The sequence below is a fragment of the Muscardinus avellanarius genome, assembly GCF_963383645.1.
Source record: "Muscardinus avellanarius genome assembly, chromosome: 12".
Taxonomy (NCBI): domain Eukaryota; kingdom Metazoa; phylum Chordata; class Mammalia; order Rodentia; family Gliridae; genus Muscardinus; species Muscardinus avellanarius.
In genome coordinates, this window is record NC_137798.1 from 107,005,256 (window position 1) to 107,020,311 (window position 15,056).

At 67.5% G+C, this 15,056-nt stretch overlaps 1 protein-coding gene across 1 annotated transcript; it reads right to left on the reverse strand.

Annotated features, from left to right (window-relative positions):
* Positions 1 to 220: 220 nt before the first annotated feature.
* Positions 221 to 14,818, reverse strand: AKT1 (AKT serine/threonine kinase 1; the record flags this gene model as incomplete). The annotated part of the gene is made up of 12 exons (XM_080707238.1): positions 221 to 371; positions 459 to 561; positions 1,314 to 1,401; positions 1,601 to 1,815; positions 1,882 to 2,010; positions 2,072 to 2,197; positions 2,393 to 2,461; positions 2,941 to 3,213; positions 3,456 to 3,603; positions 3,684 to 3,795; positions 5,801 to 5,929; positions 14,773 to 14,818. The coding sequence occupies 12 exons, from the start codon at positions 14,816 to 14,818 to the stop codon at positions 292 to 294; spliced, it is 1,518 nt and encodes a 505-aa protein (XP_080563364.1). The 3' UTR covers positions 221 to 291.
* Between the last annotated feature and the right edge of the window lie 238 nt (positions 14,819 to 15,056).

Genomic DNA, 15,056 nt, shown 5'->3' on the forward strand with positions numbered 1-15,056 from the left:
AGTCCGTGATGCTTTCCTATGCAAATCTCATTGTTCTGCGGGCCCAGGCCCTGGCTGGAGAACAAACTGGATGAAATAAATTAAGAAAAACCGCAGTACAGTTTTCCTTGGCCTGGCCTGGCCAGGAGGCAAGATGCGTCCACAGCTGGAACGCCCTCCCGCCCGCTCATCCCACGCCTGGAGGCTGGCGTGGGTCCTCCCCAACGCACTGAGAAATCAAACCGTGTGGAGCTTAGAGGTGGCAGAGGCTGCCTGCACCCAGGAGCCCCTGGCTGCTGAGGCCCTCGGCCGTCAGGCCGTGCCGCTGGCCGAGTAGGAGAACTGGGGGAAGTGCGGCCTCCGCTCGCTGTCCACGCACTCCATGCTGTCATCTGTGGGCGGCAGGAAACACTCAGACCCAGGCCTGCCCGCAGCCTCCGCCCACCGCCCGCGGCTGGAGAAGCCAAGGCAGCGCGCACCTTGGTCGGGGGGCGTGATGGTGATCATCTGGGCCGTGAACTCCTCGTCGAAATACCTGGTATCGGTCTCTGAGGTGACCTGGGGCTTGAAGGGCGGGCTGAGCTGCAGGGGCAGGGTGCAGGGTCACAGCCTCGCTCCCCGCAGCGTCCCTGCCCAGGAAGGAGGCTGGGGGTGCAAGTTCTCTCCCTCCCCTCAGGAGGTCGTTTACTACGTTTTCTTAGGGGAAGACAAAGGAACCAGGAAAGAGGTCCTGTCCCGTTCCCCGCCCGGAAAGAACTTGTGAACCCCCCCACGCTCCTCCCTGGGCAAGTCCCACAAACTGCCTCTGTGGATTTAGGAGCAGGAAGGGAGGCCCAGGTGACGGGGAGCCGGCAAGAGCCAGGGCACCTGGTGTCACAGGGAGACAGTCCTACTGGGGCCATGACTCGTGGGGCCTGTGAGGGCAGCAGGGAAGAGCAGGCTGGATGTCCAACCGTGCGCCCAGTGATGGGGCGCACAGCCCGGGGCAGGGCCACCTGATGGGAAGCTCCATCAGCTGGACCAGGGCTGGCCCCAGGGCCACACAATAGCAAGGTGGGTGCTACCCGGCCCACTTGCCCAGGAATGCCGCGCTCCTTGTGGGAGGCGCCTTCCCCATCTTTCTCGGGTGTGGAGCAGGGACCCCGCTCCCAGTATCCAGTGGGTGCTCAGAGCCTGAGCCTGCAGAACCTCTGGGGAAGCCAGGCCTTTGGCGCAGGCAGCAGCTGGGATGGCTGTCGTGCACCAGTGGGCCTGCCTCAGTGCGGGGCTGGGTGAGCATGAAGGGAGGCCCAGCGGCGGCCTGCGGTGCCGAGGCCCGGGAGCTGGGTGCACACCTTCTTCTCGTACACGTCCTTCCACACAATGCTGGCAAAGAAGCGGTGCTGCATGATCTCCTTCGCGTCCTCGGAGCCCCCGCCGAGCCTAAGGGAGACAGGCCGGGCTACCCGAGGCACGCCTCAGGCCACGGGCGGCCGCGGGCGGCACAGCCGAGGGCCGCAGTGGGTTTGGGGTCTTCCCGAGCAGGCCCTGCCCTGGCTGAAGACGAGCAGCACTGGCCGCGGTGGAGCCAGGGCCAGCCGCTCAGCACGGCTGGAGCCGGCGGCGGGGCCACATCTCTCACCTCTGCTTGGGGTCCTTCTTGAGCAGCCCCGACAGCAGGGACCTGGCCTCGGGGCCGAGCGTGCGGGGGAAGCGGATCTCCTCCATGAGGATGAGCTCAAACAGCTTCTCGTGGTCCTGGTTGTAGAAGGGCAGGCGGCCGCACAGCATCTCGTACATGACCACGCCCAGCCCCCACCAGTCCACAGCCCGGCCGTAGTCGTTGTCCTCCAGCACCTGCGGGGCTCAGCGTCACGGCGTGCCAGGACGCGGGGACTAGGGCGGGCCTGGGGAGGGGCGCACCTCGGGGGCCAGGTACTCCGGCGTCCCGCAGAAGGTCTTCATGGTGGCACCGTCCTTGATGCCTTCCTTGCACAGGCCGAAGTCCGTGATCTTGATGTGGCCGTCCTTGTCCAGCATGAGGTTCTCCAGCTGTGGGGAGCCCCGGTCAGCTCTGCCCGGCCCCGCCCCGCCCCTGCGGGCCCAGGCCCACCTTGAGGTCCCGGTACACCACGTTCTTCTCTGAGTGGAGGTAGTCCAGGGCCGACACGATCTCCGCGCCGTAGAAGCGGGCCCGGTCCTCAGAGAACACGCGCTCACGGGACAGGTGGAAGAAGAGCTGTGGAAGGGGAGCCTGAGGGGCCGCAGGGCGCTGCCCACCCAGCGGTGGAGGAGGGTGGGCCACCCAGGGGCCTCCAGCTCAGCGGACAGGGCACCCGGCCCACATGCGGCCCACCATGCCGCCAGGCCACCGGGCCAGGCAGGGCACACGGCTCCTGGGCACCCCGGCCGCCCGCCCGCCGCGCCGGCCTACCTCGCCCCCGTTGGCGTACTCCATGACGAAGCAGAGGCGGTCATGGGTCTGGAAGGAGTACTTCAGGGCCTGGAAGGGAAGACCGCTGGAGCCCGCTGGGCGGCAGGTCGAGCAGGCCCCAGGCCCACGCGAGGGCGAGCCACGGGGCTGGGCAGGGCCCGGAGCGGGGCCAGGGTCTCAGAAGTCGACAGGGCACAAGCTCGGGGCCTCAAAACCAAGGGCAAATTGGGCTGTTGCTCTGAGCCACCCGCTGCCATCTCAGCCCAGACCACAGGGCCTTATCTAGTGGGAAAGTCCCCGACAGCCAAGCCCAGCACCCCAACTGCTGACCCTGGAACTGACAGCTGCCGGAGCTCAGTCCCTCTCCAGGAACGCATCTCCTGGCCGAGCCCCTCCCTCTCCAGGACGGGGCCCAGAACTCAGCCTGGAAGACTGGTCTGCAAAGGGGTGGGCATGGGGCACCTGAGGCCTGAGCAGGGAGGAAGACCAAGGGCCCCCACCCTCCTGGCCACACAGGAAGACTGCCCAGCCCCAAAGAGCCCACTCACCGTGAGGAAAGGGTGCCTGGAGTTCTGCAGGACGCGGTTCTCCGTGAGTGTGTGAGCCACCTCGTCCTGCAAAGCCAGGCCAGTGAGTGCGCCCCCCACCCCGGCCTGCCCGAGCCCCGCCCCCTCAGCTGCTGCCCGGACCTTGGCCACGATGACCTCCTTCTTGAGGATCTTCATGGCGTAGTAGCGGCCCGTGGCCTTCTCCTTCACCAGGATCACCTTGCCAAAGGTGCCCTTGCCCAGCAGCTTGAGGTACTCGAACTCGTTCATGGTCTGCGGGCAGTGGCGAAGCCTGGTCAGCGCCCCGCGCCACACCGCTAGCCCCCAACCAGAAGGCACGCCGGTGCGCAGGGTGGAGAGAGGCCCCAGGGCTGAGGACAGCGCTCAGAGCCCTGGGGGACAGTGCCCCGAGCCCTCTGGCCCGTGTCCCCACTCCATTCTGATGTGCTGGGGCCGGGGGAATGAGGCCCTCCAGAACGCAGGCTGAGGCCACAGCCCTGGGGCCCGGGCCTCACCACGCGGTGCTTGGGCTTGGCCAGGGACACCTCCATCTCCTCGGCCCCTGAGTTGTCACTGGGTGAGCCTGAGCGGAAGTCCATCATCTCCTCCTCCTGCCTCTTGAGCCCATCGGCCACGGTCTGGATGGCAGTTGTCCACTCCTCCCTGCGGGGCACCAGCGAGACCGGCTCCACCATGCTGCCGCCCACCCGGGCCCACGGCCCGCCGGCCCAGGCCGTCCCCACCTCTCCTCAGGCGTCTCCACGTGGAAGGTGCGCTCGATGACTGTGGTCCACTGCAGGCAGCGGATGATGAAGGTGTTGGGCCTGGGCCGCTCTGTCTTCATCAGCTGGCATTCTGGGAGTGCGCAGGCATCCGTCAGCACTCCCAGCCCTGCCTCTCCGCAGGCCTGCTGCAGGCCCCGGGCTATCCCCATTCCCGCCCTGAGCCAGGCCTCGGCTCCTTTCATGAAACGCAGCCAGACCTGTTCTAGCTGGGATGCCCTGTTTGGAGGCGTCAGCACCCCAAGAGGGTGTCTGGGCTGTCAGGTCAGCCCACACCAGCATCCCTCCTTCAGTCTCCAAGTCCCCACCCCTTGTCAGGCCTCAGAGGATGAGGGCACAGCGCCCTCCTGCCTGGTGCGGGAGCGGCTCGCTCTTTTCCTGGCCTCAGCCAGCATCTGGGAAACACTCCCACCTGGGGCTCCATCCAGAGCACACTCACCCCTGGGGCACGCACCTGCAGTGCACGCACACCTGCCTGGAGCGCCATCCAGAACACACTCACCCCTGGGGCACGCATCTGCAGTGCACACACACCTACCTGGAGTGCCATCCAGAACACACTCACCCCTGGGGCACACAGCTGCAGTGCACGCACACCTGCCTGGAACGCCATCCGGAGTACACTCACCCCTGGGGCACACAGCTGCAGTGCATGCACGCCTGCAGTGGACGGGTGGTGGGGACGCGCCTGCACGGCTAGAGAGCTTCCCAGCAGGACTGTGGGGCAGGAGGAGCCCCCCACATTCCAGCTCTGAGCCTTGGCAACAGGGACTCCCCTGAGTGAGCAAGGGCTGGCTGCCAGGCCCAGGGCCAGTCCTGTGTCAACACGCACAGGGGTCCCGCCTGGGCTCTGTTCCTGGCACAGCCTCCTACTCGCTCCCCGACAGCCTGTTGGGGACTGTCAGGTGGGAGGCACACCCAGAGCTGGGGTCTTGTCCTGAGACACCAGCAGACAGGGACAGCCGCTTGGCCAGGCTCTGGCCCTCTGGCTGGGCCTCCTCCCTCCTCCCCTGTCCTCAGCCTGGAGCACTCCCGGTCCCTCCCCCAGCAAGGCCCTGCCTTGGATGCTGCTGGGCACGGTCCCTCTCGAGCCCCCAAGGGGACACTGGGGAGAGGCTGGCTGGGGCTGCCAGGGGCGGGTGCCTGTCTCCCCCACACTACAGGACTGCTCTGCCGCTGCTGGCCTGAGGCGGAAGGATCGGGAAGGAGCACTAAAGGCTCGAGGACAGAGTCCCAGTGATGCCTTGCCCAGCAAGACCGTCAGCCTAGGCCCCTGCAGGGCAGGCCTCTGCTCCTCCCAACCAGGAGCCCAAGAGGGGCTGTCACCCCGTCCTCTCCTACACAACACAGCCAGCATGCCTGGGGCAGGGGCTGAAGTCCTTCCCATCCAGCCTGGGCACAGCAGCCTGTGCTGAAGCTCCTCTGAGGATCCAGACCAGATCCCAGAGGCTAACAAGGCTGGGGCCGCTGGAGGACCTCGGGCGGGGAGAAGGGAGCTGCGACAGGGCTGGGGTGCGGAGTAAAACCTGGGCCCGACCCGGGGTGGGCATGACACCGGGCACCTCCGACTGCAGCTGAGACACACCCACAGGCCTTCCAGCACACCACCTGGCTCTCAGGTTGTCACGCAGCACCTGGATTAGCCACCGGCTACATCTGCATGCTGCCGACATCCTGGCCAGCCCCGGAAGGAACCAGGCTGCAGGGCGGGGCTGGGGAGGCTGGCCTGCCCACATGCCGACTGCCCAGGCTTAAAGGCTGGACAGAGCAGACCCCCCACCCTGTGTGTGAGCTGAGAAGGGCCCTGAGAACCTTTACAGGCAGAAACGCAGGCTCTTCCTGGGTACAGAGGCTGCTGGGGCTGGGAGCCCAGCAAGGCCCCTCCCTGGCTGGCTCTGTCCACACCCTGAACCCGCTAAGGAGGAGCACCAGGACAGCTCCCAGGTCAGCCTGCCTGGGACTCGGCCGCTGACCTCCCCTGCAGAGCTGACTCTGGAGGGAGCCGCACCACCAGCCCCAGAACTTGGAGGCCAAAGGGGACTCGGCAGGGGCCTGGTGGGCGGCCAGCGGACACTCACGCGCCACGGAGAAGTTGTTGAGAGGGGCCTCACGCTGCTCCACGTCCTGTGGCCGCTCTTTGTAGCCAATGAAGGTGCCGTCGTTCTTCAGGAGGAAGTAGCGGGGCCGCCAAGTCTTGATGTACTCCCCTGTGGGCGGGGCCACGTCAGCTCCGCCACGCCCCCCCCCCCCCCCCCGGGTCAGAACAGGTGCCAGCGATTGAGCAGCACGGCTGGCCAGGAGACATGACCCCAGCGCACCTGGACACGGGACGGGGCCCAGGCCCAGGCGTGCCGCCAGCACTCGGAACCCAGGGCTTTCCCTGGGCACCCAGCGTTGGGCAGGTGGTAGCCACCAGGCCACGGCTTGGTCACTGCGTGGCCCTGGCCAAGACCTGGTGTCCGGTGGCAGGAGCTAGCACCACACTCCCAGCACAGGCTGGGCAGCACCCCTTTCCCCACCATGGCATCGCCCCACTAGCCCAGGCCCAGAGTGGCACTGGGGACACCGCCCTGGAGCCCGACCCGGAGGTGCCCCAGCCAGGCACCAAGGGCAGCCAGCCCCCACTGTTGAGGCCCGCCCTGGCCACTCAGGTCCCGGGGCCCTCTCCCTCCAGGTCTGCGACATCAGCCGTAACGGGCGCTCACACGCGGGACCTGAGCAGCTGCCTCTGTGATCTCCAGCGACTGTCATTTTTCATACTGACACCCGGAAAAAAACGTTTCATTTACATTTTGCCGAGCAAGGAGTCTGCTCAGCAACAGTGAGCACACTAATTAGGCGACATCTTCGTCTGCGGGCACAGCGAGGGTGGCAGGAGGGGCTGCCACCGGACGGGCCCCTGCGCTCCAGGCAGGCCCTGCAGCCCACGCTCTGGACAAGGGCGTCTGGGGCGAGGAGAGAGCGCGGCTCCTGCTGGGCCAGGCACGGGCACCAGCCCACAGGTCCCAGGGGCACGACTTCTAGTGCCCAGGGCAGCGGTCACCTGAGGGCCAGGCAGAGCACTGCCCCTTCCCCCAGCCCTGGAACCTTCCAGCCTCCCTTTCCCATGCTCAGCCCTCCTACACGCCCACCCCCAGTTCTAGGTGGGGACACTTCCAGGTGGCCACGAAGGCCAGGGTAGTGGGACCCAGCCTGGTGTCCGGGCCACTCCTGCCTGCACACCGTCACGCCCCTGGAGGCCCTCAGGGGTCCAGGCTCCACCCACCTCTCTGGGGGAGGAGGGGGCTCAGAGTACAATGCAATAAAACCCCTTCTCATAGGGCATTCCACGACCAGAGCCGCCCCCAGCACCCTCTGCCCCAGCTACCCAGAGATGTGAGGGGCGGGAGGCCTGGCCACCCAGCAGGCCCTGAGAGGGAGGCAGCAGGCAGAGCCCATATTCAGGTCACCTCCTCCCCCAGCCCAGGCCCACACACCAACAGGGACCCTCCTCCCCAAAGGGGAAGGGGGGCAGAGCTGGAGGTGGCCCCTAGCGACCTGTGCCCAAAAGCAACAGGGCCTCGCCAGCAGGGCACGGAAGATCCTGCCCACTTCCTGCTGGCCTACACTTCATCCAGAGCCACCAGGGTACCTGCACACCCTCCCCTCTCCGCACCCTATCTCCCCGCCCGTCACCTCCCACAGCCTTTTGGGGCCTTTGACCAACAGCCCTGGCCAGCCTCAGAAGTGAGGATCTGAAGCCCTAGCCACCACCCTACCCACCAGGCCCCTGAACAGGGACTGAGCCACCAGGCAGAGCATGGCACTGCCCAGCCTGGGTGCGCGCCCCTGCAGCCCCCCACGCCACCCATCCAATGTGCACGACAGGCAGGCCGGCAGGGGCTCTGAGCACAAGCAGAGCGGCTGGGGGCTGCGCAGCCCCCCCCATCCCATCCTGCCGCCCACCGCGCTGCCCCCCACGGGCGCCAGTCTGGAGCTGTCGGCCCCTGATCGAGTGCCTCCCATCTCGCCAGCTGCCGCTCCCCGGGACGCCGACTGAGCGGGGAGGCTGAGGAGCGCTGCACCCGCACGCCTGCAAATCCATCTCCATCTACCAACTGCTGCCCGCCCCCACGTCCACCCGGCCCCATGCCGCACCCCAGCCCCGACCCCCAGCTCGGTCAGAGCTAGGCGGGCCCCAGCTCCAGGGCTCTCAGGCCTCTGCCCTCCCCCCAGGGCTCCAGAGCCAGGGCCATGAAGGCTAGGAGGCCCTTGTGAGCAGAGGCCTTGGCCCTTCCGAGATGCACACTCTACCTCCATCCCTGCCAGGTCCAGCCGGGCTATCCCTCGGGGGTGTGGCCTGCATGGTAATGACTTCAGCCCAGGGGGGCCGCTAGGCGTGCTCAGCCCAAGGACTGGGGTGACAGAGGAGGCCGCTGCGGCCCACAGCCACAGGAGCTGGGAGCAGCACTGACACCCTGGCCCTGAGATGGGCAGGCGCTGCCAGGACCTGCTCTCCAGCAGCCTCACAAGCCCTGCGCCCCAACAGGAAGAGACCGACTGACCGTGGAGGACCCTTCGTCTTCAGTCCCCAGGAGAGCCAGGCGCTCATCCTGGCCGGCCCAACTCCCTGGGCTGTCCCGTTCTGGCCCGACCCCCCTGCACTTGGGTGGGTAGTTCAGCTTTAGAGAGGAGCCAAGTCCACCAGAGGCTGGCCCACCTGGAGTGCCCTCGCAGAGATGGGTAGGCGACGCTGGTGCAGTCAAGACTGCCCCACAAGCTCCCCATGGCTTCCGGGCCATCTCCGGGGGCCGGCACAAGCCAGTGGACACCCAGACCCCGCAGGGCCTCCTCCACCCCAAGGCCCACACTGCAGTGCTCGGCAGGGACCCCGCCCAGGCACACACTTCGGACCTGGGCCCACACTGGGCAGAACAAGCCCAGGCCAACCCTCAGCCCCTGCTCCCTACAATGGGGCCCACCTGCTGTGAGCAGGCCTGGTGGTGCCCATCCCCACACTGGGCACCCACCCGCCTCGCGCCCCATTGCCAGCCCCCTCGGCAGGGCTGAGGCAGGAGAGACCCACCCTGCACCCGCCCCTCGGCGAGGACCCTCGGCAGCAGAAGCCCCGCACACACATGTGCGCGCACACAGACACACACAGAGCCAGCTGGACAGGCCGTCAGCTCCCTCATCTCCAGCTGGTGGGAGGGGGTCCCGCCCAGCGCCTCCCCAGCCCAGACAACACTGTGAGGGCCACAGGCCGGCCACGCGTGGGGAGCGGCCACAGCAGCCACGGGGAGCACCGCCCTCCAAGCCACGCGGCGGCGTGTCCTGAGCTCCACGGCGCCCTCCCAGAGCCCCCAGTGCTCAGGAAACTGCTGGATAAACACTTTGCCGCAGTGGTGGTGGCAGGCGGCAGCTGGCGGGGTGCCAGGCGCACCGAGCTGCTTCTCCACAGCAAAGTGAGCCCCAGCAGGCCTGGGGAGCGGGCGCCAGCTGACAGCGGCCACCGCTCGGCCCCCGCCGCCTAAACATCCATCGCGCCGACAGCTGCTGGGCGCCCATTTACCTTCCCCAGCACATTGAGCAGCCGGCCCTGCTGACGGCAGCCCACAGTCACCGGCTGACAGCCAGGCCTGGCCCAGCGGAGCCCCTGCAGGTGAGGCTCGGGAGGCCAGCACTGGACAGACACCGGGGCCTGCGTGGGCTCTGGCGCAAGCCACCTGCCTGGTGGAAGAGACGTGTCCACTCCCCAACCAGCAGAGGGCTGCTGCTCCGAGGAGCCCTTCTGGACCTCTCTCCAGCCCAACATCTTGCTCCGTCCTGGTAAGCGGGGAGCAACAGTCATATGTCCACTAGCTCCCTGGAGAAACTGAGGCTCAGATATGGAGACCATGGAGGTCACAGAGAAGCAGGTCGGGAGCAGAGACCCAGCTCCCGCGGGTCTCTGAGCTGCTCACAGTTCTCCTCGGGTTCTGCCACAGCAGTGAGGCCCAGGCAGGTGGGAGGTACACAAGGCTGGCCCCTGTGGGGCACAGCCAGAGCGCCGGCCCTCAGCCCCTTCCTGCGCTGACAACCGGGCCTGTGCTATGGACCCATGCCCTCCTCCACCGCACCAGCCCCTCCTGGAGCTGCAGCCGCCCAGAGGCTAGGTCCCACTGCCCCACCAGTCTCACTCATGCCCTTGAACTCCGCCGCTGCCCGGGTGACACCCACTCTGCCCCCGCCAGCCGTCCTGTGCAACCCGCTCAGACCCACCTGGGTGTGCTGCCCACAACAGGGGCCCTGACGGACAGGGGCACCCCGAAGTCTGCACAAGACAAGGACTCGGGCCGAGAGGCTGCCCCCTCCCCTGCCCACCAGGGGCTCCGCCCAGGCCCACACAGCCCACAGCACCCCACTTCGGGGTTCCAGAAGAGTACCCACAGGCCATCACTTGCCCTGGATCCCCTCCAAGAGCCCAGCAGACCCACCCCAGCAAAAGAGGTGAGGAGGCAGACGGGGTGGGTGCAGAGCCCCGGCCGGTAGGACAGGCAGCTCTCTGGGTGGTGTAGGGCCAACACGAGGCTGGCCACACCTCAAGGGCGCCAGGCACCCAGAGGACACACAGAGACAGGCATCACGCCACCCACCCTCCCTGCACACGCCCAGGGAAGACGCACGCAGAGACCACTCACACACACCACCTGCGCCCGTCCCCCAACCAGGGCTGCTAACCAAGACAACCTGCCGAGGCACCGCACAGGCAGGACTGACCCGTTACTCTAGTGCTAAGGGCTGCAGTGCGGGGCCCACCAGGGCCTGTAAACCCAAGATCCTACCAGAGACCCTCAGTGGGCGAGACAGACGGCACGCCCTGCTGCCTCAACACCAGCACCTATGAGATACAGACCTAATGGTACTTACTAAAGACGAGGCTGGCCTGGGGCGTGCGGGAGACTGCCAGCAGCTCAGGAGACAGGGCCATCCTGCTGGGAACCCCGGCCTCCGCGGGCAGGGCAGAGGCCTCCAGAGTAGCCAACAGCAGGGCTCCAGTTACAGGAGGGCCTGGAGCTGGGTGCTGGCACTGAGCCGGGCCCGAGTGTGCCCGGGCAGGGGACATGCCAGCCCCAGCCTCGCCAGCTCCTCCACCCCCCACGCCCTTCTAGGAACCAGCCTGATGCAACTCAGCCAGGCCTTGCCTGAGAGCGGCAGCGGGCAGCGGCTAGCCGTGCCTCCCACACTTGGCCCTTCTCCCCCAGGCCTCAGGGCTCCTTCTGCACAGTGCCCACTCTGCCAACTTGCAGGACACCAAATGGGTCAGCAGGTGTCCCAGGCCGGCTGGGTGGGTCTCACTCCATCCCCCACCTCCCGCCATGCCTTGGGACTCCATGGGGTCCAGCCCCGTAGCACACCATGCCCAGACAGGACGGGCAACCAGGAAGTGGACAAGCGCGCCGGCAGCTCGCAGGCAGGGTCCAGGGGGGCCAGCAGTGACCCCCTCACCCGCAGTGCGAGGCAGCCCCAGCTTCCTCTTTTGTTGTTTGCTTCTGAAGGGAGAGCCCAACATGCTCACAAAACAGGAAACTCGGTCCCAGCACCAGCCAAGCCTCGGCCACGGCCATTACCGTGCCCGTTCCTCCTCTCCCCAGCCAGGCCAGCCCCTATGGGCACACCCACACCCCTCCCACCCTCAGGCACGGTCACCAGTCACCGGCCAGCCCTTGGGGCATTGGGGACCCTGGCTCCTCACGGGGCCTGAGCTGGGCACTCCTGGGCAGCAGGGCACTCCTGGGCAGCAGGGCTGATGCCGCAGCCACAGCAGGGCCGCTGAGTGCAGCACACCCTTGCTCAGCAGCCAGGGAGATCGAGGCCCAGGGGCACAGACGGCCTGCCCACAGGCCTCAATGCAGGGACACAGTGTGCAGGCTCCTTCCCTCAGTGGTCGTGCCGACGCCCCAGGGCAAATGATGAGCACCCTGCATACACCCAGCAGCTCACCCTGCAGGGCCCTGGCTCTAGCTCTATGCGGGAATCGGCCCCACATAGATCCCCCCAGACCGGAGGAGAGCTGGGCTGCACCTCTGCAGAGTAGACCCCAGGCCAAAGGCTGCACCCAGGGAGACAGCGGAGTCTGTGGCACACAGGCGGAGCAAGCCCCCAAGGGCGCAGTCTGTGCCAGGACCTCAAGACTGAGCCAAGAGCAAGGGAGGAGCCTGAGGAGCCCCCGGGGCCAGGGCCCGGCCTTAGGTCCCACAGGACACCTCGGGGCCTGGCCCAGGACCAGGCATGGGGCAGATGCAGCTCCACGCAGGCCCACGGCACTGTGAGTGAAGTTAAACCAAGGCCAGGCATAAGCCTCCAAGGCTCCCCCAGGTGCCCACTTCCAGGAGGGTCCCAGGCCAGGGAAGCCCCCGGCTCAGGCCAGCACCCCACAACCTTGGCCCACCAAGGAGCTGGGCTCCCTCAGCAGCAGCCGCGGGTGAGCCCAGGAGGTGCCCACAGCTGGCACGCACCCCTACCCCAAGGCCTTGGTCCCATCAGCTGTGGGCAGGGACAGAGGTAGGCCTGGATGAGTGTACACAAGCAGGCTGCCTGGGCCTGAGCTCTGCAGGGCACCTCTGCACGGGGCTGGCGCCACTGGGAGGGTGAGGGGAGACAGGGGGGGCTGGCCTTTGAGGGGACAACACCCCAAAAGGCAGCAAAGACAGGCCGGCCGCCTCAGATCAGCTGTGGACAGTGTCAAGGCTGAGGCCAGAGGCCCCAGGCCAAGCTCAGAGACCTGCCACTGCCCACAGCTGGCTTCTAAAGTCCACCCTCAGAGCACAGCTCACCTGACCCAAACCCTGGAAGGCCAGAGCCTGACCCAGCCAGCCCCGGCAACACACCAAGGCCCTCCTCCACCACACATCTGGCCCGGCCCAGCCACCTCCCTGCCTGCCAGCCCCAGCACCTAGAGCTAAGCGCCCAGAGGGCTAGTCCCTACAGGACACTCAGCAGTGAGCCCTGGTGAGCCCAGCTATGGGTCCCTGAACCACCATTCAGATTGGGCACCTTCTGGAAGCAGCCTCCGGCCACTCCCAGCAATGAGCACCCACCGCCCAAGGGGCAAGAGAAGGAACCCAAGTCTGGGTCTGCAGACATGGCCACCTGGCCACCATGCGCGGCAGTGCACCCACCTGCTCATCTCATCCCCACTCGGTCCCCGAAGGCAGCATCGCCCTGCACGGGCAGCCCAGGGGTTGTGGGGGACCACTGCCCTGGACCTCAGCCAAGAGCCAACACACTCCTGGCCCGGTGAAGACCCAGGCCGGCGCACCCAGGGCAGGCCCTCACCTGCAGTGCCCAGAGGGAGCTGCGACAAGGCACTGGAGGGACCTGAGCGCCCGGAGCCTGCAGCCTCCTCCAGGCCCAGCCTGCTGGGCACCACGAGACCAGGGATGGTCAGCATATACGGCCCCGCTGGTCCCACCCTGGGAGGCGCAAACCAGTGTTGCCAGGGGGAGTCTGATACACAGGGTGGGGTGGGGGAACGAGGTACTGCAGGACGGTGCTCCTGGGCAAGCAGGTGGCCTGGGCCCGGCCAGAGCAGGACACAAGGGGCCCACACCAGGGCCAGGCCCTCCAGCCATCTCCTGCCCCAGCCACCCCTGCCCACCACGCCCCCTGGGCCAGGGCCAGAAGAAGTGGACACAGGATGCTCCCTCCTGGCATGAGCCTGGGCACCAGGCAGCTGGCCAGGAGGCCGGCAAGACCCCAGACCCCCACCGGTGCCGCCTGTTCACCAGGCTAGACATCATGGGCAGCAGGACCCCTCTGGGCCACTCTCCTGCACCCAATCTTGGCCCCATACCCTCCCACTGTACAGATGGGGAGCCGGAGGCCCAGGAGGCTCAACAACAACCTGTCCCTGGCGAGGGCACAGCAGTGGACAGACCCAGGCCCAGCAGGCCCATCCTGTCCGTCCCCACTGCCCCTTCAGGAGATGCAACCATGAACGGCAGCAGCCTGAAACTGGAACGGGCCTCGGGGGTCCTCCTACCCGAGCCTGGCCGGCCGCTGAATGCCCGGACAGGGCCCAGGCACCCCCTGTTGGCCCTAAGTCCAAGTCACTCAACAAATGTTTGCCAAGGAAGCCGACTATGGAAACCAAAGAGGTCCGGGGCCAGCAGGGGCACACCGAGGCGACCTTGAGGTGTGGCACCCAGGGCAAGACATGGCGGGCTGCGGGCCACGGGAGGCGGGCGGGGGCCTGCACTGACGGTGAGGAATGGCGCTCCCTAGACGCAGCCCACCACATCCTGACCCCTGCCCCCAGCCCCTAGCTCCTCTTCTGCACGGCTCCCAGGCCTGCCCTCTGAGGAGCTCCTGTGCATCCCGACACCCCTTCCTCACGCCCCCACCTGAAGACGCGGGCTCCATCTGCTGGAGGGCAGGCGCGTGCCCTGGGGTGCTGGCCTGGGATGGCCAGGACTTCCGGAGGGAACAGGTTTGCAGGAAGAGGAAGTCAGGAGGGGCTGGCCAGCGCCCGCCCTGGGCAGGAGGACGCCACTGGCCCAAGGCACCTGGACGGGAAGCCTGGCCCCGGCAGGAGAGGGAAGGACAGCCCCACCAGGAGCCCCTGGCCCTGGCCAAGCCCCTCAGGCAGCGCCCTCCATGGGCTGCTGGGCCTCTACAGGACGCCAGGCTCGGCCATCGTCAGTTCCAACACAAACACGCCCGCCCAGTGCAGCCAGGCCCCTGGGTGGGCCGGCCCCCTCCCCAGCCCAGGCCTGAGACGGGCACCGGGCCAAGCGGAGCCGTCCTGCCCTGCCCTCAGGAGCCCTTGGGCAGCGCCCCGGGCTGCCAGTGTGCCAGGCCTGGAACTGCCGCGTCCTCCTGCCTTCCAGGAAAGCTGAGCTCGCCCCGCCCACAGCTCCTGGCCAGCAGGCCCTGCAAGAGGCCCCACGCCAGTGACCCCACGGTGAGGAGGGTGCTGGGCCGGACACTCGCCCCGGGCCGGCTCAGGAGCCCAGGGAACCAGGGTGGAGTGCCCACGCATGCGGGCAGCCAGCTCGGGGACACCGGACCCACACCGCCGGGCACTCACCTCGTTTGTGCAGCCAGCCCTCCTTCACGATAGCCCCGTCGTTCATGGTGCCCCGGGCCCCCGCGGGCTGGGGCCGCCCAGGGATGCGCACAACCTCCTCTCCGCAGCTTCCTGAGCCAGCGGGCAGCCTCTGGGGGAGCGAGGACGTGTGTAAGAGGCAGTGTCCCTGGGGCCAGCCCCTGGGACAGCCAGGGCCCAGGGAGACCTGCCGCCCGCCCGCCCGCCCGCCCGCCACGGCGGCTCCCAGGTCCCCACCCTCTTCTGCGAGAGGCAGGACCTCACTT